This window comes from Lagopus muta, chromosome 2 (assembly GCF_023343835.1).
Source record: "Lagopus muta isolate bLagMut1 chromosome 2, bLagMut1 primary, whole genome shotgun sequence".
NCBI classification, from domain to species: domain Eukaryota; kingdom Metazoa; phylum Chordata; class Aves; order Galliformes; family Phasianidae; genus Lagopus; species Lagopus muta.
In genome coordinates this window covers 79,382,434-79,403,911 of record NC_064434.1, presented here as the reverse complement: position 1 = coordinate 79,403,911, position 21,478 = coordinate 79,382,434, and the positions used below count along the sequence as shown (strand labels likewise).

At 48.1% G+C, this 21,478-nt stretch overlaps 2 protein-coding genes across 13 annotated transcripts in view; one reads left to right on the top strand and one right to left on the bottom strand.

Moving 5' to 3' along the window:
* Positions 1-260: 260 nt before the first annotated feature.
* ABCC10 (ATP binding cassette subfamily C member 10) lies at positions 261-19,467 on the bottom strand. 12 transcript variants are annotated; one of them, XM_048937553.1, is made up of 25 exons: positions 19,090-19,185; positions 18,185-18,377; positions 15,374-16,286; positions 14,591-14,734; positions 14,264-14,459; positions 11,992-13,360; positions 10,841-11,068; positions 10,440-10,596; positions 9,614-9,753; positions 9,345-9,424; positions 9,027-9,198; positions 7,984-8,082; positions 7,584-7,773; positions 7,140-7,217; positions 6,575-6,766; positions 6,003-6,138; positions 5,418-5,613; positions 4,910-5,253; positions 4,570-4,739; positions 4,100-4,260; positions 3,437-3,690; positions 2,979-3,124; positions 2,424-2,521; positions 2,121-2,233; positions 261-755 (listed from the first exon to the last, which is right to left on the bottom strand). In XM_048937553.1, exons 5-25 carry the CDS (start codon positions 14,422-14,424, stop codon positions 620-622), a joined length of 4,620 nt encoding a protein of 1,539 aa, XP_048793510.1. In that variant the 5' UTR covers positions 14,425-14,459; positions 14,591-14,734; positions 15,374-16,286; positions 18,185-18,377; positions 19,090-19,185; the 3' UTR covers positions 261-619. The 12 variants fall into 12 exon arrangements, with proteins under 12 accessions (XP_048793510.1, XP_048793509.1, XP_048793511.1 ...); XM_048937552.1 differs by lacking the exon at positions 14,591-14,734 and having other exon boundaries at positions 15,148-16,286; XM_048937554.1 differs by lacking the exon at positions 14,591-14,734.
* ZNF318 (zinc finger protein 318) overlaps positions 19,271-21,478 on the top strand; it is a 30,629-nt gene continuing 28,421 nt past the window's right edge. Inside the window, exon 1 of the mRNA XM_048937544.1 lies at positions 19,271-19,725. Coding sequence (XP_048793501.1) covers positions 19,390-19,725 — 336 coding nt within the window. The 5' untranslated portion in view covers positions 19,271-19,389. The remainder of the gene's footprint in view (positions 19,726-21,478) is intronic.

The following is a 21,478-nucleotide window of genomic DNA, read 5'->3' as shown; positions in this document are numbered from 1 at the left end:
GTGTTGGAATAAACTAGCCTTAAGGGGCCTTTAATGTCATTGCATTCTGGCCTTTCGGAAGGAAGGGTCTCTACTGCAAGCCAGAGAAAGAGCAGTAAGATCCCTGGTTGCAAACTTCTGGGGTGTCTGGAGAGGTCAAAGTTCCCTGGCTGTTCTAGGAAGAAGGAAGGGTTATGTTAGTACAGAGGGTACCACTTCTGCAGCTCACAAGCAAGTCTATGTCTGGAGGGCAAAGGGGAAAGAAACCCAAATAACACAACTTCACAAGAATGTTTCCATTTTATTCTAAATTGCATACATGAGACTGAGCCTCAGATTAGGAGTCACTGATTCTTCAGTGAGGAGTAAAGCCCTCTGTAATCTCAAAGGGAAGCTTTGGAGGGCAACAGTGCCCCACCAGCCAGGCTCACATGGCCCTAAGCACCAGTTCACTTTTCCCAACTATAAGAAAGGCCATGCTTCCATTCCTGAGATACACAGTCATTGTCAGCAGGAGGCAATGACCCCTCCTCTCACTTCAGCAGCTCCTGGCTCTGCAGGGATGGAGCTGGCAGCTGAGGCAAGAGGAAAGGCAGACACAGACCCAGAAGGACTGCCTGACCTCAGCCCCAGAAGGAGGTCACTGCTGCCCACTGTGCAGCAGGCGCTGAAACAAGGAGCCGTCCTTTTTGCTTAGGCAGGCAGGTGAGTCCAGCTCCACCACTCTTCCAGCCTGCATCACTAACACACGATCTGAGTCCAAGATGGTGTTCAGCCTGTGGACAGCAGACACCAGGACACATTAGTGGAGCTGAGGAGGAAGAACTCCACGCACTGCTTTACCTGCTGTCAAGAACAGGCCCAAGACATGCCCAGCACTAATATTCACAGAGCCTCTCCTTATGCACTCAGGGGCATGCTACAGTCCAGTTCACCAGGCAACTTCTGTCCACCACTGAAATACAGGATGTTTCCATCCTCACAGCAGAGTTATTGAGTTGCTTCTGTTTGCCCGTCCAATTAATGGCTCACTCAAAACCGAATGGTGTGGAACAACCACAGGTACAGAATCCCATCATTATTTCTCCCTCCTTAGTGCTCTACCCAATCTCAGTTCTAGGGGAAAAGAGGCTGGGGCCATTTCCAACCCAGTCTTGCTTTACCTTCTGTCACTCCCTCCTCTGCTGGTTCTCCTCAGTAATTGCTCTTTCAAAGAGAGCTTGACCACACCCCAAACACACTCCTCAGCCCACAGTGTGCTTACTTTTCTACTCTAGCTCTGCATTATCTCCCTAGCATTCAAATCCTATTCCCATCTCCTACCTCCTTATCTAATCCACTTAACAAGACCCACTCAATTCCCTTGCAAGGTCTGGCCCACCCTGCCTGTTATCCACCACTCCCACTTGACAACATCCCCTGTCACCTGCTTGCCTGATTTTTATTTTTGTGGTAAACCCGGTGCTGGGAAGCAGTTCCCTTTAGAACACCCTACATACTACTGTATGACCTTCCTCCAAATTCTCTTCCATTTGACAACAGTGGGAGCATTCAGGGCAGAGACCACTGCTTACCCATCCCTTCTCAGTATCCACAGCATTTGTGCTTTGCGCTCCTCTGTCACTGCTTTGACTCTTACATTAGATCTCTTGGCTGTGGAGCAAGCACTGCTGCTGTGTACTGTCTGGGGAATGTCCAGCCTGTCAGGGTCAGATGCAGGCTGGAACCAACACTCGGAGGACTGGAAAACAGAATTACTAAGTGCTCTACTTTCCCTGGCCAGAAGCTGCCTGCAGCCCTTCACCTTTGGTTGTCCTGCAGTGCCCTCTACTGAGCCAGAGCCACCTGCTTCACTCATATGTCCAACTGCTGTTTTTTTGTGTAGGGTATTCCCCCACTGCTCCTTGCCCCATTAGCCAGAACCGCACGCCTAGTTCACCCCCTGGTCCCAGCAGGCAATGCCCAAGAGAGCCATCAGCCATACAGTATTTCCCTCTGCTGTCACCCAGTTTCTAGGTACAGCATTTTAACCGCCTTGTTCTGCTCAACCTTCAGGCATGGCAGGCACAGCCACTGCTTCCTCTGAGGGCATAACACTGCGTCAAAACGAATTTACACATGGAGCGATGGTTTCTCCGTACCTGTGAGCAATTGTCAAAACAGTTTTGTCAGCAAAGCGCTGGCGGATGGTTTGCTGCAGCAGCTGGTCTGTCTTCTGATCCACACTGGCTGTGGCCTCATCAATGCACAACACCTGCCAGGGACAGAGTGAAGGGGACACCCAAACATCACTGAGGAGACCCCAGTCTATGCCAAGGGATAGTGTGACAAGGTAGCACAGGTCATCCATCACCACCACACCCCACTCCTGGAGCACCCTGCCCTGTTGTGCCAACACAGCCATCAGCAACTCACTCCTCGCTTTCATGGAGGCAGGCACTCACCTTGGCCTGTGTCAGGAGGGCTCTTGCCAGACACACCAGCTGCCTCTGACCCACAGATAGACTCTTTCCTCTCTCTCCCAGCTCACTGTCCAATCCACCTGCAGAGGTCAAACTGAGCAGTTATCACACCACGCTCTGTGTAGACAGCTCTCCCAGTCTGTTTTTTTTTTCCCCCACAGCACTCAAAATTCCAATCCCAGTCAGTCCCAAGCCTTTGAAATCAAAGCCTTTCTGCTTGGATGCAAGCAACATCTGCCAGAGACATGAAATGTGCTGCTAGAACCAGGGCTACGGCATCTCTGAGGCTCTGCCTGAGCATCCACTGGTGCCTAGGCTGATCAGCAAGATTCTGCCATCCAATCCACCACCTGACTGTTTCTTGATACTAAATCTCTGGAAATGTCACTGGGCTCTCATTGGTGCTAGTGGGGCCTCATCTAACCAATTCCCTACCACATCTACCTGATCCCTTTTCATCAACTTTCTGACTGGAAGCTTTCTTTCCTCTCCCAGTAGCAGGGCCCACCAATCTCTCCACACTGGCTCCAGACTCACCTATCTGGGTAACAGCATCCCACAGGTGGCACTGCTCTAGCACTTCATGGAGTTCAGCATCTGTCCATTTTCCCTGAGGGTCCAAATTCTCTCGGATTGAGCCACTGAATAAAAACGGATCCTGGGGGATGATAGCCAGTCTAGATCTGCAAGCAAAGGATAGCTGAAGTCACATGGGGTAGGTTCTGCAGAAAAGCAATGGCCTCTTTTTTTTTTTTTTCCCCCCCTGGCATGCCTTGGCTGCATATCTTAAAGACACAGAGATAGGGCTTAAGCCACATATTCAACTTGGTTTCCTCAGTACAGGTCTACAGAAACAACAAAGCAACTTATGAGAAACCACTACAGACAGAGTAAGCCTTTTCCTCCTGACTCTTCTTTTTGGTATCCAATCAGTGGCTTCCAGACCCCCTCCCCTCCACCCAGGCTGGCCCTTGCTCTGCTCAGACCCTCTGTACCTCAGCTCCTCCAAGCCCACCAGCTGGCTGTCAACACCATCCAGGAGAATACGGCCTGCTTTCAGCTCCAGCATGCGGAATAGTGCCAAGAAAAGGGTGGATTTTCCAGATCCTGTGCGACCCACAATCCCCACCTTCTCTCCAGGGTACACCGTGAAACTCACTCCATCAAGTGCATTGGGAAGGCCTGCTCTGTAGGCCAGGATCACTTGCTGGAATTCCACAAGCCCTTGGCTTGGCCAGTCAGCAGCAACCTAAGAGAAGCACCAGAGAAAGACAGAGGATGAATGTGACTGCCATCTTCAGCCCCATCTCCACACAGGCCAAGAGTCACACATCCCTTTGGATAATTGCTTGGCTTTTGAACAGACTGAAGGTGCAGCTCAGATCTGTCTCCTTCTACAACTTTTTTTCCTATCACAGTTTAGCCCTAACACCCCCTTCTGCTTTTCCATCCTTTTCCATCACTCTAGCCTTCAACAATTCCTGCCTGAGGTTTATCCTCCTGGGGGTGTATTGGTAAAGGATGAATAACTGAAGCAGATTCTCTGAGTGAGTGCTTTCCAACCACTCATTGGAACCTTTTGACCTTCCCCAGGAAGAAACCACAAGGCACAGGGCCAGCAGATGGGCTGATCCCTGAAAACATACTTAAGGTTTTACCTGGACCAGTTTATCCTGGGGCTCCATGGGGATGTCTGTGGTATATTCCTCTGTCCGCTCCACGCTCACCATCATGGTTTCTGTTGTAGTGAAGCTGGAAATGAGGCCTGAGAGCAGGTTTGTAACAGACAGCGCATATGAGAGTGCCAGGCCCACAAGTCCTGAGAGGACAAAAGCATACACAAGGATGTTAATGGCAGGGAAGGAGCTGGGATCTTGGAAGGACAAAGAAAAAACAACACAAAAGAAAAGAGAGAAGCCAACATTCTAGAGTCTGGGATCTCACTGTTGCACAGGGACGTGTAAAAGCAGCAACAGGAGCCAAAGCATCACAATGTGGGCAACATACAGAGTGACAAGGAGCAGGAACTCTGGATTTTACTCTGGTATACAGAGACATGCAACTCTGGGCTGAGAGGAATCCCTGGACCACAGTCTCAGGGAGGCGAAGAAAAACCCCGACAGCCTACCTGGATTTCCTATCTGCTTCTGGTGCTGGATGATGGCAATTCCTGCAATAGCTGTAATCACAGCAACTCCAATCATTTGCAAGCGAATGTCCAGCCACTGCATTGCTGTGTTGCTGGCAAAGAGGCAGCGCTGATTGTGTTCTAGGCGCAGCTCATTCTCCAACTCAAACCTGGTGGAAGCACAACAGAAGTTCATAAAGGCTGTGCACCACTCAGCCCTCATTGCTACTGCCCAAAATCATAGGTATTCCTACCACCATGTAACTAGCTCCATGTTAGGATGACCCTGATCTATAAAGCCAAAACTCTGCCTCTCTAGGTGCTCTTTCCTTCCACTCACCTTTGCGTGGCCCGCATGGCTCTAATGCTGCTCAGTCCTGAGAGAGTCTCTGAGAAATGAGTGTAAATGGGGGACAGGGTGACACTGTAAAGACGCTTGAGTTCCCGGGATGTGCGCCGGTAATAGCGTTGGATGGAGAAGTAAATAGCAGCCAGAGGAAGTAAGACCAGGCCAATCCAAGGGAGACCGTAAGTGATTATCACCAGCATGCCCAAAAGCCCATACATGTTAGCCAAGAAAATGTTAAGGATAAATGGCAAGCTGTCATCCACACAGTACAGATCTGAGGAGAAGCGGTTCAGGATCCGGCCTGTTGGTGTGGTATCAAAGAAGGTGACTGTGGCCTGGCAACAGAGGATTGAGAAAGCAAGTCAGCCAGAGGCAGCTAATCAGTTCATCAGATAAACACAGCAGAAATCTACTTCTCACACCCTTACTCCAAACCATTAAAAACACACCAGTGGAGAATGACTTGCAAGAACTCTGTACTGTATTTTCAGACCATTACCTTTATAACTCTCTGGAGCAGTCGTTTGTGAATGACAATGGCAGCACGGATAGTGCCATAGGCAAATAGGAAGGCCCGAAAAATGGTGAAGAGAGAGTTGGCCCCTGCAATGCCCCCATAAACTGCCAGGTAGAAATTCACATCCACCGAAGCATTGGAAGGGACTGGGGCTGTGTTCAGAACTTGAATGGGGGAGCTAGAACAGAGAAGGAGGAAGATTATGAATCTGCTTAGGTCCCCATGGCAGCAAAGTTACACTCAGGGCATCTGAACTGAAAAGCAGACTTGAGGGAAAATTGGGATACTTGAGCCTGATACTCTTTTGCCCTGCTGAGATAAATACTGACTACTTATGCAGCCAGAGGCCTTCCATCAGCCTCTGGTTACAGGCTCTACAGACACCTCATAAATTCCCTGTCTGGCCAGAGATTTCAATTTTTTTTTTTTTCCTTTCTCAAAGCAGTCTTACAGATCCCCTGCCTGCAATGAGATGGTCTCAAGAAGGATACTCACAGGAAATGCACAAAGGCAAAATGAGTAAATGAGTGTGTTTCCTTCAGCATCTCCCGCTCAGCATTCACTTACACAAGCCCAACAATGGAGAAGAGAAGCAGCTTTGTGGAAGGTAGGGAAGCTGAAGAGACCATCACAGATGTATTTGCTGCTTTGGATATGCTGGAGATCCAGTGTGAGAGCCACCAATCTGAGATATTTCTGGATGCTACAGAGAGAGACAGACTGCATAAAGGATTCAATCTTCAAGTCAGCAAAAACAAAGCAGAAAAATTGGAAGGGAAGCTGCTGGGAAATTTCAGTTATTGCGACTCAGCCTCATGCAGTCCCTGTCCTCATTCTGCATTGTTACTAGTAGAACAGAAGCAAGAGAACTGCCATGATCTGCAGCAGTGAAAGGAAACTGCTAAACAAACAGACACACAACTACAGCAGCAAATGAGAGGCCAGATCCTTTTTCCTTTTCCCACATAATTCTCCCCTCATTCCCAACATACTATACTAGTTTGTAGAAAAGGGCTCTTCTTGGTGTGGGGACAATGATCAAACCTCTTACTGTTTTCTTTCCCTGGACTCCACACAGCCAGGAAAAAAAAAGGACAAGAACATTTAAAGAGAGTTGTGTTCTTGGATCATTGTCTCACCTTGCATCAGGAGCAGTGAGAGGAGGATAGATAATGCTAAGCAGCTTCCCATTGCCAACCAATATGCCTTGTAGACCTGAAAATCCAGAGCCCCTTCTTTCTTTTCCTCCTCCTTGTGGAGGAGACATTTGTCCTGCAATGATTCTTCTGCCTCTGTCTCTATAACTTCTTCCTGGTCCTGCTCATCAGAGTCTGTTGGGGCAGAAGCAAACACAAAAGTCAGTGTCGTTGGTACCTCCTGCAGCTGCTCCTTGATGACAACAGAGCAAATCAAGGCCATGAGGAAGACTTATTCCCTCCTCTCTGCCCTTTTGCAATAGGTGCACCAATGCTGGCAGATTCCTATCCAGATCTGAGCCACGAATGGAAAAGCAGATCCAAACACTGTATCAGACCAATAGCTGATAGCCTTCTCTTCCCCTTTGAACACAATACCCATAGATCAGCTCTGCCATAGGTAGTGAGAGCTCTGCTTCAAGGCCAAAAGCCATCAAATATAGGTTCTCTCTGGGTGCTCGGATGATCCGTACTGTCCCAGCCACCCCCAAGCTTGCCAGGTGCAGACCTTTATCATCCCGCCTCTTGTTCACATCCTTGAATTTGGGGACAGATTCCACAAGAGGCAGAATATCAGCTGGTGGGCCTGCAAAGAAACACACGCACATGTTTCAGAGCCTGAGATAAATAGATGATTCTTCCTGATTATTGTTATGAAATGGACCAGGTTTGTTCTCATGACATTTCCTATTTTCTCCCACAGCAACTGCTTTCTTTAAAGTTCTTCTCCATCTATCCCTGCCATGTCCTTCTGTGTTATCAGCTTTCTATGTCTATATCTGTGAGTCTGTATGCTCCCTTCCACACAGTCTTATTCACTCACCTGCAGTGTTCTCAAACTCTTTATCGTTCCTTGTGTTCCCCTCTAGTTACTCCTACTCCCTAACAGCCATCTTTGCTCCAGCCACTCCAAACTGGCACAAATGGATGCCTGTGAAGACAGCCACTGTACCTGTCTTGATTATCCTGCCATTGTCCATCAACAACAAGGCATCAGCCTTCTCCAAAAATTCTGTCCTATGGGTGCAAAGGATTCTGGTCTTGTGTTGGAGAATTCCAAGAATGCACTTCTGCATAAGATGATTAGCTACATCCGCATCAACTGCAGCCAGGGGATCATCAAGAAGGTAAAACTCTTTTTCCTGAGAAAAAGACAAGAGACAAGGACACAGCTGTTGGCCCTGCCTGAGCAGGCAATGCTGGAGAAGTGTCTCAGCGTGGCACACTGCCAGAAACTTTAGGCCAGCATGAAGTGGTTTAAGGCATGCAGCCAGAGCACACTGTACATCTGCATGCTTCCAACTTTACAATCAACTTGGCACAAGGCACAGCAGAACTGCTTTGCTATTTACCTGGTAAACAGCCCTGGCAAGGGCTATTCGAGCCTTCTGACCCCCACTGAGTGTCACACCATTTTCACCCACCTCTGTCTGGTCACCTGCAGGTAAGACCTGAAACATTCAAGGAAATCCGTTTAAAAAGGATAGGAAACCACTGTGGACTAAAGATGAGAACACTGAGATCCCTCTCCTGACTCTGTCAGCAACTCTTTGGATGATAACTTACAAAACAATGAAACAATGCAACAGTACATACAGTGGTTCTGCAGGCAACTGGCAAGCTTGGTAGCATTCATGCCACTAGACTCTTATATTCCAAAATAGGTGGCCACATATAAACTACCCACTGAGTGGCTTCTGGTCCGAGACAACTCCAGAACTGTGCCCAAGGTTTATCTGGGAAAGCAATAGCTGTGCCTACAACAAAATAATGCCAGGGCCCGTTCCCAGCTTAGCAGGAAAAAAAAAAAAACTAAATTTCAGCAGCCAGAAATACTTCCCATAGGCATAGGCTACCACTTGTCAAATAAATACTTTGCCCTTGTACAGTACTCACTGCTTCTGCTGAAGCAAATAGGAGCTTTTAGTACCTGGCACTTCAGAAATTCTCAGTCTAGGTTTTAAACTCAGAAGAGGAGGCTAGCTTCTCACCAGGTCTAACAGCAAGTTTATTGGCTAATATAGCCACGAGCTTCAAACGTATAATACATGCATTATTGATGGAAGGACTCAGCATCTCTGATCCAAAAAAGCATCAGCTGCTGACAGATTCTGTTGAAAAACCTGGCGATGTTCTGATAAAATATCTTTCATCAGAATCAAGGGTTTTTGGCTTAGCACCAAGGAAACCATCCAAAGTGCTAACGGAGCGATCTCACATCTTAAAGAAAACTGGTGCTGAGTACAATCTCGGACTGTTAATCATAGTAAAGCTGAGTGACTGTGACACCGGAAAAGCAGGTTAAAGCCTGCAAGAATGAGAACTCCTCCCAGTGAATATCAGGCAGAATGTATGGCTGAGGAAGCCCAAGAAGTTTTGCAGTTCGGGCACTCACATTCAGGTCCTCAGAGAGGGCACAGGCCTCTACCACCTCCTCATACAGCCTGGCATCATATTGTCGCCCAAAAAGGATGTTCTCACGGACAGTGGCAAATTGGATCCAAGGCTCCTGTGTGGCCAGGCCAAATCCTTGCTCCAGGTCACAAATATACACTTGCCCACCCTGTCTGCAACACACCAGAGATAAGCAGAAAGACAGCAAAGGTAAACTGTCGGTAGATCGAAATGACCAAGAAATACAAATAGCACTCAATGGTCCCCTCCTGCCATGGTGTGGGAGGACCAGGCAAGGAGAAGTCTTAATATTACTTACTTAATGAGTTCTCCAGTGATAGCTGCAAGCAGAGAGCTCTTTCCAGATCCAACCTTCCCAACAACTCCCAGGAGCATTCCCTGTAAAGGGAATTGAAAAGGACCAACCTGATATGTTAATACACAGCATGGACTTCCTCCAGTCCATCTCAACACATTATATGTGTCCTGTACCACTGAGCCAAGAGAAATTCTTCACATATAGCTCGTAAAACCAGGAAAATGTGCCACTCTAGTGCCATCTTTGTTTCCTCCTGCATTCCTGCTCACCTTTCTCACTGAGAGGTTCTCAATGTGCAGTTGCAGACTGCCAGTAGATAAGGGCTGGCTGGTGCTTCCTTCTATGGCTGGCACCCATGAAAAATCTGCACCTCTTATATCTATGGCAGAAGCTGTTCCTGAAGTGCTACCTACAAGGAAGAAGTAGCATTACAGTGCGAATGCCATAGGGCAACAAGAACCTGGCATCATGAATACTATCAGCTTGGCTCCCAAGTGCAAGAGGCAGAAACAGAGCATGGCCAGAATGCCCTGAACCCAACCTCAGAATAAGAAAGACACTTGCTTACTGACTTGTCCTTAAACTTACACCTCATTTTCTCCAATCCTCCATTCTCCAACTCCCAGAGGACACACAGGCTGACCTGCTGGCTCTCAGTGAGACACTGTGAGGATAATCTGGTTTTATTGTTGAAGGTGAAAGACTGGCAGAGAACTAGCATAAGGCAAGGAAGGAGAAAAATGGAACTGTGATGACTCAGGAGAGGCACTCATGCCTACTTGCCAAGGCAAAATTGGGGTTTTTGATGGCTTCATTATCAGAAGACTTTGGATGGAGGAGGGAGCAGCTTCTTTTAAAGGCACACTAGCGGTGGGATTCTTTGAGGACAAGCAATGGCCTATGTTTGGTAAAGAAAAATGTTGTAGCCTTGTATTCTGTTTTTACAGAAATGAAGTGCCAGTACTCTGACAACTTGCGTGGTGAGTCATGGTGTGACAGATGGCTGCCCTCCAGCGCTGCCTTTCACACCTCAGCTCTCTGCTCCAAATGTCTCCTGCCCAAGGTCCCAACCCTGCCAGCATCCTTTGCCATTACCTAGGGCATAATAAGCTTCCAAATCCTGGTCCATGAGTTCAAGGAAACGCTGAATTCGATCCAGGGAAACTTTGGCTTCCAAAGTCCCATTCAACACCCATGGGAAGCTGTTGAGGGGGAGGATGAGCATCCCCACAAGGGCCAATGCTGTGAACACCTGCACGGGTAAGAAAACAACCATGAACCAAAGGCAGTACCTCCTCTGCATCTTGTATTCTCCAAATGGCTTCAAGAGTGAGAGCCAAAAAAAGCTATGGAGAGACACAGGGTGAGATCATTTCCTAGAAAAGCTGTCTCAGGGATGCAGTCCCACTGCAGATTGTCCTCTGCGAGAGACAAATTTGAAGCTCTACTACCTACAGTGAGCAGTGCTGTCAATTGGGACCTCCTCCTTCACTCACCTTTGTGGCAGTGAGTTGGTGACCCATTAGGACATAGGTGATGAAGATGACAATGGAGACAACAACTGGCAGTGCTGCCCACAGATAAACACACACAGCATCCAAGTACTTGATGGCTCGCAACTTCTGCAGCTCTTTAGCTCGGCAGGCATTTATCCTGGTGCTGAAGTGCTTCTCCCAGGCATAAAACTTGATAACACGGATGCCACTTAGGAACTCTGTCATTAGCTGCAGGCATAGAGAAAAAGCACACAGTATCTGCTTAACACACCAAATGCCAGTTAGGCATCTGGGCTGTGCTCAGGTTTGCATTTGACTCCTGCTTAAGGGCCAGGCTACAGATACCAGGAGCCATTTTTTGCTAACAGAAATATGAACTCAAGTGGCAGCTGCTGAGAACTTTGCTCTCATTCATTCCACCAGCTTGCTCAGCTACCTGTGCCTGAAAGGCTCACGAAAAGACAAAATACTATACAACTTCCCAGTTAGCCTGCGTCCAAAGCCAAGCAGGCTCACATCTAACAGCTCAGGTATCCCTGCAACATGTTCCCCTCTCATTCTTGCTCTCACATCAGCATGCACAGAGCAAGCTGAAATATGCCTGTGCCTGACATGAAAGAATAGCAACAAGAAAGATGCCTAGCAAACTCATCTTGAAACACCTGGAAGAGGTCCAACACATCCTGTACTACTACATGCATCTTCTGTCAGGAAGATAAATATTTCAGTAGTTCCAAACAGCTGTGGAAAAGCTGACTGAGGGTGCCAAACTAGAGTGAGATAAAACCACCACAGCCACAATCACTGCATTTGTCCAGACTGCAAGATACCTCAACCACTGACAGCATTACCGAAGTAATGGGATGGAAGCATCTCTAAAGGAAGCAATCTTCTGCATGCAGAAGAGGAACCTTGCAAAGGAACTTCAGTTTGCCCAGAGGGCAAAACAAGCATTAGAGATTCACTATCTTGCGGGTGGGGAATGTACTTTACACTGAAACACTTTCGAACCCCTCTAGCACTTTTCCCAACACTGATTATTCAGTACAGCCTCTTGAAATGCACAGCAAGTAGCTAAAAAGCCAATGTTCCAGGGACAAGTGGGGAGAAAACCTAACAACAAATTCATAAAGCCACCACCTTCCCCTCACCTTGACCCGTGTATCCTTGTGCTTCAGCATCTCTGTGTTGCTCATCATGATGCGGTTGGCTATGACCTTGTTGATGGGCACAAGCAGTAGTGCCAGGGCCAGGCCTCCCAGAAAGGCTACACCCACTTGCTGGTAGAGAAGATAGAGCGTAATGGCAAACTGGAAGGGCAGGCTCCACACCTCGTGGAAGCTGAGACAGAAGTTGACCAACCTACTGGTGTCTGTGCTCATGAAGTTGACAATTTCACCCACAGTGAAGCGGGAAAGGCTGGTGCTGCCAACACGTAGAGCCTTGCGGTAAATGGCAGAGATGACAGCAGCTCGCACCATCAGCATCACCTTCTGCACCTCGTAGCTGAACTGGTTCCGTAAAAGCGCACCCACAAAGGAGCCAGCAAAGAGCCCAAGAGCATAGAGCACTCCGTGGCTCAAGGGCTCCTGCTGTGACTCCATGAAGTTCACCAGCAGGTTCAGAAGCAGAGGGCCTGAGAAGCCGAGCAGGCTACCAGCCAGCTTGAGAAATCCCAAGGAGTAGAAACGAAGCCCAAACGCTGCATGAAGCACTGAGAGGAGTCTCACGGCCTCCTGGGCATGGTGCGACCTGTCCAGGGCATTGCTACTGCCACTGTCTCCAGCAATGATTGGGCTAGTAAGAGACACTGTCTCCTCCTCTACTTGGTGCACAGTTGCTTTCTTCTGCCAGCAGGCATAGAATTGATCGCAGACCCTGGCAGCCTGAAGCTTTCGAGGAAGCAGACAGACATCTTGTGGTTGGTTCAGCTTCCACTGATAGCCACGTTTCATAAGAGGGTTCATCCAAGCATAAAAGAAGCGTGAGAGCCAGCTCTCACCATCTTCTGCCACTCCCTGCTGATCTGACACTGAGATCCCTGGCTCTGAAATGAGCTGATCCTGCTGCCAGGAGCTGTTGATGGAGAGGAATTCATGCCTATCAGCAGCAGGTAAGAGATAGCCAATCACATACGTCAGCAGAGAGGCCAGCTTCAGACAGAGAATGGTGAACCTGGAGGAGACAGCAGGGTGGGCAGGAGACCAAGCTGTCCCACTTTGGCAATACCACACCAGTGTGATGAGGAGGGAAGGCAGTGGTAAGAGAGTGAGGAGAGCCAGGGCTGCAGGGCCCCTAGCAGAGCCGTGAATGGACCTGCAGAGCATGATGAGTGCGAGGCCGTGAGTGAGCCACGTCAGTGCAGCAATGCCACTGGCTAACACTTCCAGGTATACAGGGCCCAGCTCCTGCTGAGAAATGGCGGTTGGGATTATATCAGCAAGGAGCAAGCCAGCAAGTACAAATGACATGGCAATTCTGCATCTCCAGCCTCGCCTGTGAGACATCCCAGAGCCAGATCTAGAGGAGGAAAGAGCAGATAAAATCTTCACAGTTGATATTCCATCATGTCTCAGTCAGCACTCACCTTTCCTCCTCTGCTCATTCTTCCTTCATCCATTCATTCTTACTTCACCTCTTTTTATTCAGTTCCCTAGATATCTAACTTAGACTGTGGACATTGATGAACTAGATCAGGTCAATAAAAACCAATATCTGATCAATACCAGAGGTTCAGATGCTATAGAAAATAACTTTTCTCTACACAAATTTGTTTGCAAACTGATATTTTGTGGTCAAATGAGGCTCCATCCTTGAGGATTAACAGAAAAGCATATTTAACCTTTGGATGATCAAATTCTGTTAGATTTCCCTCATACTTGTGATACTTTCTCCAGAAAATTATCTTCTCAAATCTGCTTTCAATAATGCTGCCTAAGTAAAGTCCAATCTCAGTTGCTTAGCAAAAGATTTCATTATTATTTGGGGCCTTTCAGTATCAGTGAACATTGACATACTTACAAATTCATGATAACAGTAAACAGGAAAACTATTTTGGATTTAGCTGAACTCTTTATTACCTCCCATACATCTTCCGTGCCACCTTGTATTTAGATCCCTGTCAAGAAAACTTCCAGTTTTCACAACCCTCATTCACTGAAATTCTTTTCACTTTTCTCTGTTATTTTATTCTCAATACCCTCTGTTCTTTCTGGATACCTTTCTGCAAAGGATCAGTCAGAGCTAAACACAGTACTTGGTACTTGGAATTAGGACAGATACTGACAAATGTAACGGCATCATAACACTGTGTTTTTCTCTAATGACATACGTGGCACATTCCAGGAGAACTAATTTCCAGCCCTTCCATCCTGCCTCCAGTCCTGCCTAATAATCAAGTGCCAGACAAGTGAGTTGTCATACCTTGGAGTGCCAAGGAAGCAGGCGCTGACCGCAGCAAGGATCACATGAGGAAACACGTTCAGTGCCAGCTGATTAAAGCAATGGCCAACTCTGCCATGAACCCACACAGGGAGTGGATCTTCTGGGCTGGTCCCACACAAACCAGCCAGGATGTTTTCCATCCTTCAGTGGGAACTGAACACGAGAGATGGAGCTCCTGAGGTTGAAAAGAACAAACAGCATGAGGCACGGGACGAGCACAGCCCCGCTCAGGGTGGACTGTGATAAGAAATGAACATAGGACCAGAAACAGCTTCCTGGATCAGGCAGTCCAGGGCTATTGCACACCTGGTGTCTTATCAGCTGCCCTGCAAACCAAGCAAGCTCCAGCTGGAGCTACGCTGCCTCCTGCAGCCACCCCACAGCCTCACTGCTCTGGGAATGCTGTACTTGCTGCACCGCCAGGTCGAGCGCTTGCTTGGCCAGCTCATCCTGCCAAATTAACATCAGGAAACAGTGGCATGCTTGTATCCCGCCTCAAAATATCTTGAGCTGCTTAAACTACCACATACCAGTTATACTTCTACACATCCTCAAAGGGGCGCGGACAAAGGTGCTCCTTAAAGCAGCACGTAACGCCACGCACGCTCCAGCTCACACCAGCGTGCAGGCGGGCTGGGAAAGCGGCAGAATTTGGGAGCTCCGCGCTGTGCTTTGCAGACTGAAATACACGCGGGCCGTTTCGAGCCTTACACCGTCCGACCAAACTCAGCCGAGCACCGAGTCTTCCGGGCCTCCCCCGGCCCGCACCAACGCCGCTCCGAGGCAGGCAGCTCCCCCGAGGGGCCGGCATAGCGACGCGCTGCCGCCGCACGCCCAACTTTGACCCCTACCCCCCGCCGTACCTCGGCAAGGCTCGGCCCTCCCCCGGCTCCGTGCTGCCCACGTGGAAGAGAGAGGCAAGGGGAGCCTCGCGCGCCCCCTTGCGGTCCGGAGGACGCGCTGCTACCGCTGACTTCGCAGCAGGTGCTCGAGATACTCCATTTCCCCAAACCGTCCCTCAGTACTCCCTCTATTAGCGCATCTCTGACAATAATTCATCACCGGTCGCCAATTTTACTTTCAACTCACAGCTCGTCGGAAAGGCAATAAAGCATTCTCTGAGCTAGCAAGCGTTATCAGCGGGGTGCTGAGGTAGCAGAATGCCAGTGACATTCCTGTCCCGGAGCACAGAGCAATCTGGCCAGAGGAGTTAGGCAGCAGAGATAAGAGCACGTACTTGGAGGCCACAGTACTCTCTAATGATAGTTTCCTGGAAAGAAGTATGAGGAGACAAAGACATAGCAGCTGGCACCACCACAAGGATTTCTGCTGTGGGTTTATGAAGAAGGACAAAGCATGAGAAGACCCATCTGAGTGTCTGCCATTCCTACAGGAACCCCATACAAGTTCAGGAACTCCTTCCATGCCACATTGTTCTCTGATCTTCTTCTTGCCATGTAAGATTTATTTTTTCTTTTGGTCAAGCTTTACTGGTTCTCTGTCCTCTCTGCAGATTTCAGTACCCTCTGGTCTCTGTATCCATCACATCAGAAAACTGGCTTCTGCATGGAGACTGAAGTCAGTGCTCACAGATGCACAGACTTAGCTGGAATGAAGACTGTCCTATAAAGCAGCACAAGGCAACATTCACTCTACTATTCATTACTGAGAGTTCTTATTGCCTTAGAATATACAAATCCAAAGAGAGACAAAAATTTCTGCTCTGGTTCACATCAACTTCTTGACATAGCACTATTTTCCTGAATGTCTGTACAACATTGTTTAATTTTTGTCTTTGAGGATTCTTATTTCTTAAGGTCCTTAAAGTGTCAGAGTTGCAAGGCTGCCTTTTCATGTCCAAGCAAGATACTAATCTGTACTAGTTAGGTACCTTTGGTCAAGCTGTGGTTCCTCCCAAAGGCCATTCAGAGGTTTCTAGAGTAAACTTTTCTGTAGAGGCCTTGATAATTAGTTTACATCCTCTGCAGTCAAGGAAGCTTCCCTTCAAAAAATGAAATAAGCAAATTCTCAAGACAGCAAATAGAGACACAAGAGGCTGAAGCATGAGCTGCACACAAGTGAAACTTTCAGATTTCACAGCTCAAACATCTTATTTAAATTCCAAATGAAAAAAATAATAAACTTTTGTAAGACACCAAACTTTGTAAGACACCAAAGAAGTCCTCAGATACCAGGAAAAAGGATCATATTCTCTCCTTTGAATTTTTCCACCTGGGCTGAAAGACTATCAGCTTTCAGACGCCTCTGAGAATACTAATCCACACCAACTAATCTGAAATCACTGGTGCCTGCTCTGCCTAAGCACATTTAAGTAGAAGCAAAACCAGAATCTAAACATTCCTCCTTTTTATGATTCCTTTCAGCTATTTCACCTTCCTGAATACTGCTATGTGTTTGATTTTAGCATTAGAGGAAGTGCTGTATGGCTGCCTCACAGACCTATATCTATTCTCAGCTCAAACAAATGAAGGCAAAAAAACAGTAATTAAGATATGTCTTTCTCGACATTGTTTTTTATTTGTGGCCCAATCTGAATTAACATCAGTTCTGACTTGTTTACTCATTCATACACTGCTACTGCTGACTTTTCTTACTCTGTTGTTTCACTTCTCAATGTCATTTGCTCCTGTGACTTTGAGGCTTCACAAGAATTCAGACACCTTATTACCTCAACTTTGCCCTCAGCATCCAATTAGCTAGCACCTCACCAAGCAACAGCTAATTGCAAGTTCCTCTAACCAAGATGAGTTCTATAACTCCAAATCACAGTTTGGGAGCTGAACTGGTAGCAGAGCAGACTGGTACCTCCTTTGTCCAGTATGGGTCTGGACCATTCATCACAGAGTACTACAAACCTTTGAGAAGCAGGTCAACTCTGCTCAACTTTTGCCCTGAATGCTTTCTCTTGCAAAGAGCTGAGAACTTCAAATTTCCTCTGACCCAAACTTCAGCACTAATCTTAATTTAACTGAATCCTACCATGGGTGCCCAGTCTCCTTAAAAACTTGCTTCACTAAGGCACATGACTGTAAAGTGACACTACAGTAAATACAGAATGAGTTCAGAAGGTGTAAGGTTACATTCAGTAAAATAAGAGGGTGCTATAAAACGTTATTAAGCACAAGTCACGCATTACCCACCAATCAATGGATTTTTCTCATTTGAACTTGTTTTTAATGCCATAGTGAATATCCTGTTTACTTTTTTCCCTTCTCTCCATTCTTCCCTTAAGCAGCTTACTTGCTAACTTGAAGTTTTAGTGAAATTCTTGACCAGTTTGTGGCATCTGGATTCCTTCAAGTTCCACACAGCATTTAAATCTATCACTATAAACCACCAGGCTGCTCTTTAGAGCTCCTTTGGATACAAGGTCAAAAGCAAGCTAGCAAATATTTTAATGTTTTAGAATTAGTTTTAGAATTTAGTAATGCAAAGTAATAGCTTCCGCTATTGATTGGCATTAACTGAGCATATTTCCTTAGCGTGGTGGTTCAACTGTCCCCCACCTTTATAATAGGCCTCTCCATGCTTGGTGCAATTCCCTTCCTTACACAACAAGCCAGTCTTGGCAATAAAATGTGAAAGGTAGAGGACCAGCACATGAAGGCATTCCTTGTGCCTGGCCCCTGCTATCCTATAAACTGCAATAAGCAGCAGATGACAGTGCAAAGGCATCCCCTTACTATATCCAGGCACTTGCTTTTTCCTCCCATCACCTGGGAAGGATCATCTCCTGACAGCCCAATCCATCTGTACCTAGGTCAAAGCCTAAAACAGGCAGTGCAGAACTCATGAACCCAACAAGATCTAGGGGTTACATAACTGGTGAGAAGTACCAGAATATTTCTGCTACCCAAGGGGGCTGATAAGGAAAAGTACCTTACAAGAGTCAAAATAACTACTTATGCTTCCAAGGTAAGTGAAACCCTTAGAACTCTTCCTGGATCACAACAAGCTGTGATCAGCATCTCCCCCAGATTGGGGCACCTCTCAGGTCCTGCAGATCCTCAAGGCCATCCATGGATAGATACCAGCATGAAGTCATCCTGCTGTAGCCAGCCTCAATTAGTGCCTGTAGGAGAATAACAGTATATTGCAAGTATTTGCTCTAAATTTGAGTAGAAGGAAGTTTTAACTATAAGCTAAGCTCATTCTTCTTCCAGCCACCTCATTTCTTACATATGTTTTAATGAGACATTTGTTTCACAAGCATGGGTGCTGAGATATTTTACAGCCACATACTTCATTGCATCTGTAAGAGCATGCTTTGCCCCTTACACACACATCAAAGATACCCTGTTATTCAGTGTGAATCTTGTCATCCACAAATCTATAATCAAGTCACTCTTTAGTTATCACATATTTCACTAACTCACTTCATTAATCTTCAAAGTGATGAAGTTCTGTTAAAATCCAACCCTTTTATTTACCTAATGGCACCAAGAAATCTTAAGCTGCTGCTCAACATAACCGAAAGCCTATTCTTATTTGCAGTGACAACACCGAGCCTGTGTGGTGGAGCGCTCCCTGGGAAAACCCCAAGGCTGGGGAGTCAGCTGTGGCTGCGCCGACCCACTGCCAGCAGAAACGCACAGGACTACCAGACAGACCTCGACCCGCAACAGAACCCGCGCTCTGTTTAGCTGCTGCCTGTCGCAGGACATCAGCACTCCTCCTGAGAAATTTCTCCTCGTACCCAACCTGAACCTGGTGCGACTCCAAGCCGTTATCTCTCATCCTACCGCTGCCACCCGGCAAAAGAGGTAAAATCACGACACAAATACCTGAGCGCAGCGCCACCCCTACCTAGCGCTACCCGCCCCGCCGCGGGACGCACGTGACCGCTGGCTGGCGGCCGCCATTTTGTGTGGGCGTCCCCGGAGTCCCGCCTCTTGTCCCCCGCCCCCTGCCGCGCTCACCCCGCCCCCCCCGTGCCCGCGAGACTGGGAGGTGGGGGGGGCGGCTCGGGAGCGCGCCCAGAGTGGTCGGCGGCGCGCACGCGCGGGGGACGGGGGGGGCCCGGGTCAGAAGGAGTCGGGGCTCCCGCGCAGGCCGCCGGGACCCCCCGGGCCGCCGCCGCCATCATGTACCGCTCTGGCAGCGGCCGCTCCGGCCCGTCGTCCTCCTCGTACTCTCACCGGCTCAAAGAGAGTGGCTCGGCGGGGTCCCGCGCCTCTCGCTCCAGCACATCGGGGCCGGGGCCGGGCCGCGGCCGGCCTCCCCCGCCGCCGTCCCCTACCGCCGCCGCTACCAGCGCTTCGCCGCCGCGCCGCCACCGCTCTCCGTCGGGCCACCGCGGCGCTTCCCGCCGCTCCCCGTCGCCGCATCGCAGCCGGAGGCCGCCGTCGCCGCCGGGAGGAACGGGATCCGGCGGGACGCGGGGCCGCCGGGGGAGCGAGCACGGAGACAGCGGCAGCCGGGTAACCGCCGCTGGGCTGTGGGCGGGCTGCGGGCGGGGGGCGGCTGTCAGGCCTCGGTACCCGATCCCGGCACAGCAGGGCCGCGGGGCAGGGCCTCACCCCGTCCTGGGCCGGGAAGGGAGCGGGGCCCCCCCGCGTCCTGAGGAGCTCCGCGGGGAGATCGGTTATGTAAGTTTTAAATAATGGGTTTTTTTTCGTTTGTTTGTTTGTTTGTTTTCCCCCGTTATATCTCTCTTTTAACGGCCCGAGCCGTTTTAGCTAAGTCTGGAAGATGATGTGTTCACTAAGGGAAGGGATGCAGCTGATCTGTTTCCTCCAGCTGTCACAGTGCTGTGTTATTGTGTAAACCTTCTATTGATGGGAAGGTAACTTTCTTAGTAAGGTGTTGAGTGAGTGTTTTGTCAGAGCGCTTTCTGCTGTCACTGATGTACAAAGGAGGCTCTGCTATAGCTACTGATCTTGAGATAGGCACTGTTTTGTGGCTGGGGCTGCACCACCAGGTGTGCCACTCTTCTTATTCAACCCACGCAAAATCTGACGTGGATACGTGAAGCTGTGATATTGCAGCTGAAATTACACCACCTTGGGTGCTCATGGTTGTACCTTGTTTTTTGTAAATGGCATTCACTCACTCAGGCTGTCTGTTGCCTTTGGTGCAGCACTTGTCCAATAGCTGCTGTCTTTGTAAGTCATAGCTTTGCTGTGTGCTCGTGTTGCTCTGAAATAAAAGACTTTTGTACTGTGATGTTTTAGGTTCCCTGGTCACTTAACCTGGCATATGTACAATTAAATGGAAAGGTGCGCTTACGTTTTCCTTTTGCTCTGCAGTATATTCTGTACTCATACTTGTGTTTGTGAAGTTGCAAAAGTGAGTTGCTTCAAGAGACTGATTTGGCTGAAAGTTAATTCAGCCAGCATCTCTTGTCTGCTGTGACTGATTCACTGCATGGTAGGACCCTGAGAGAGCAGGATTGCCCTTTGTGATGGTGGTGGTTGTTCTTACAAGATTTCCTTGGAGCTGCATCTGTGGAAGAGATGGCAGGTGACTGTGGTGGGGGTAAAAGTCAGCTGTTGGTAGGTGCTGGAGTAACCCATCCTGAAGGCATGGAAAGATAATACTGTGTTTGACAGTGAAGCTGGGCTGAGAAGCTTGCCTCTGGCCATTTACTTTTAGGTGTTGTTCACTATTATCTTAGCCCTATAGATTGTTGAGGGAGTAGCCTTGCAACTTATCTTGCTAATGAGATCCAAGTGGAAAAAGCTATGTTTTTTTTAGTAGAATGTATTTTTCGTATGATTCTTGTCATTTTACATTGTAGCCTGATGTACAGTGACACGGTCACAACAGAGGCGATGGTAAATAGGAATACCGCAGTGGGACTTTGTAAGATTGGCATTATCGTCACTCAGTCTATCTTTTTGCTGTGTCTGCAGTAGGGTGGCAATGTGAATGGGCTGTCACAAAACTTATGATACAGAATGCATTGGTTCAGACTTGGAGAAATTTGAATCAGAAGTGTTTGATTTGCAGCTTCTGATTTCTCCTTCAGAAAACAAACAAACGAGCAAAACCTTACTTTATACTAACACTAAAATAAATAGTGTTTGTCAAGAACAGTGTTATTTTACACCCTTCTGGCTCAAGTTGCAGGAGTCATTGCAGCAAATTGTTACACATTCATGATGTTTTTCTTGCCTGTTCTAATTTCAGGGAGAAGGATTGAAAAAATGATGAATTCTAGAAATTAGGCTC

What these genes read in the sequence shown, in the direction of transcription:
- ABCC10 (XM_048937564.1), bottom strand. Translation starts at nt 14,424, where the DNA reads ATGGAAAACATCCTGGCTGGTTTGTGTGGGACCAGCCCAGAAGATCCA. An exon ending in ATCACTGGAGAACTCATTAA is followed by an intron (nt 9,199 to 9,344) that starts GTAAGTAATATT and finishes GGTGTGTTGCAG; the next exon opens with ACAGGGTGGGCAAGTGTATA. An exon ending in CCCTCTCTGAGGACCTGAAT is followed by an intron (nt 8,083 to 9,026) that starts GTGAGTGCCCGA and finishes TGAATGTTTCAG; the next exon opens with GTCTTACCTGCAGGTGACCA.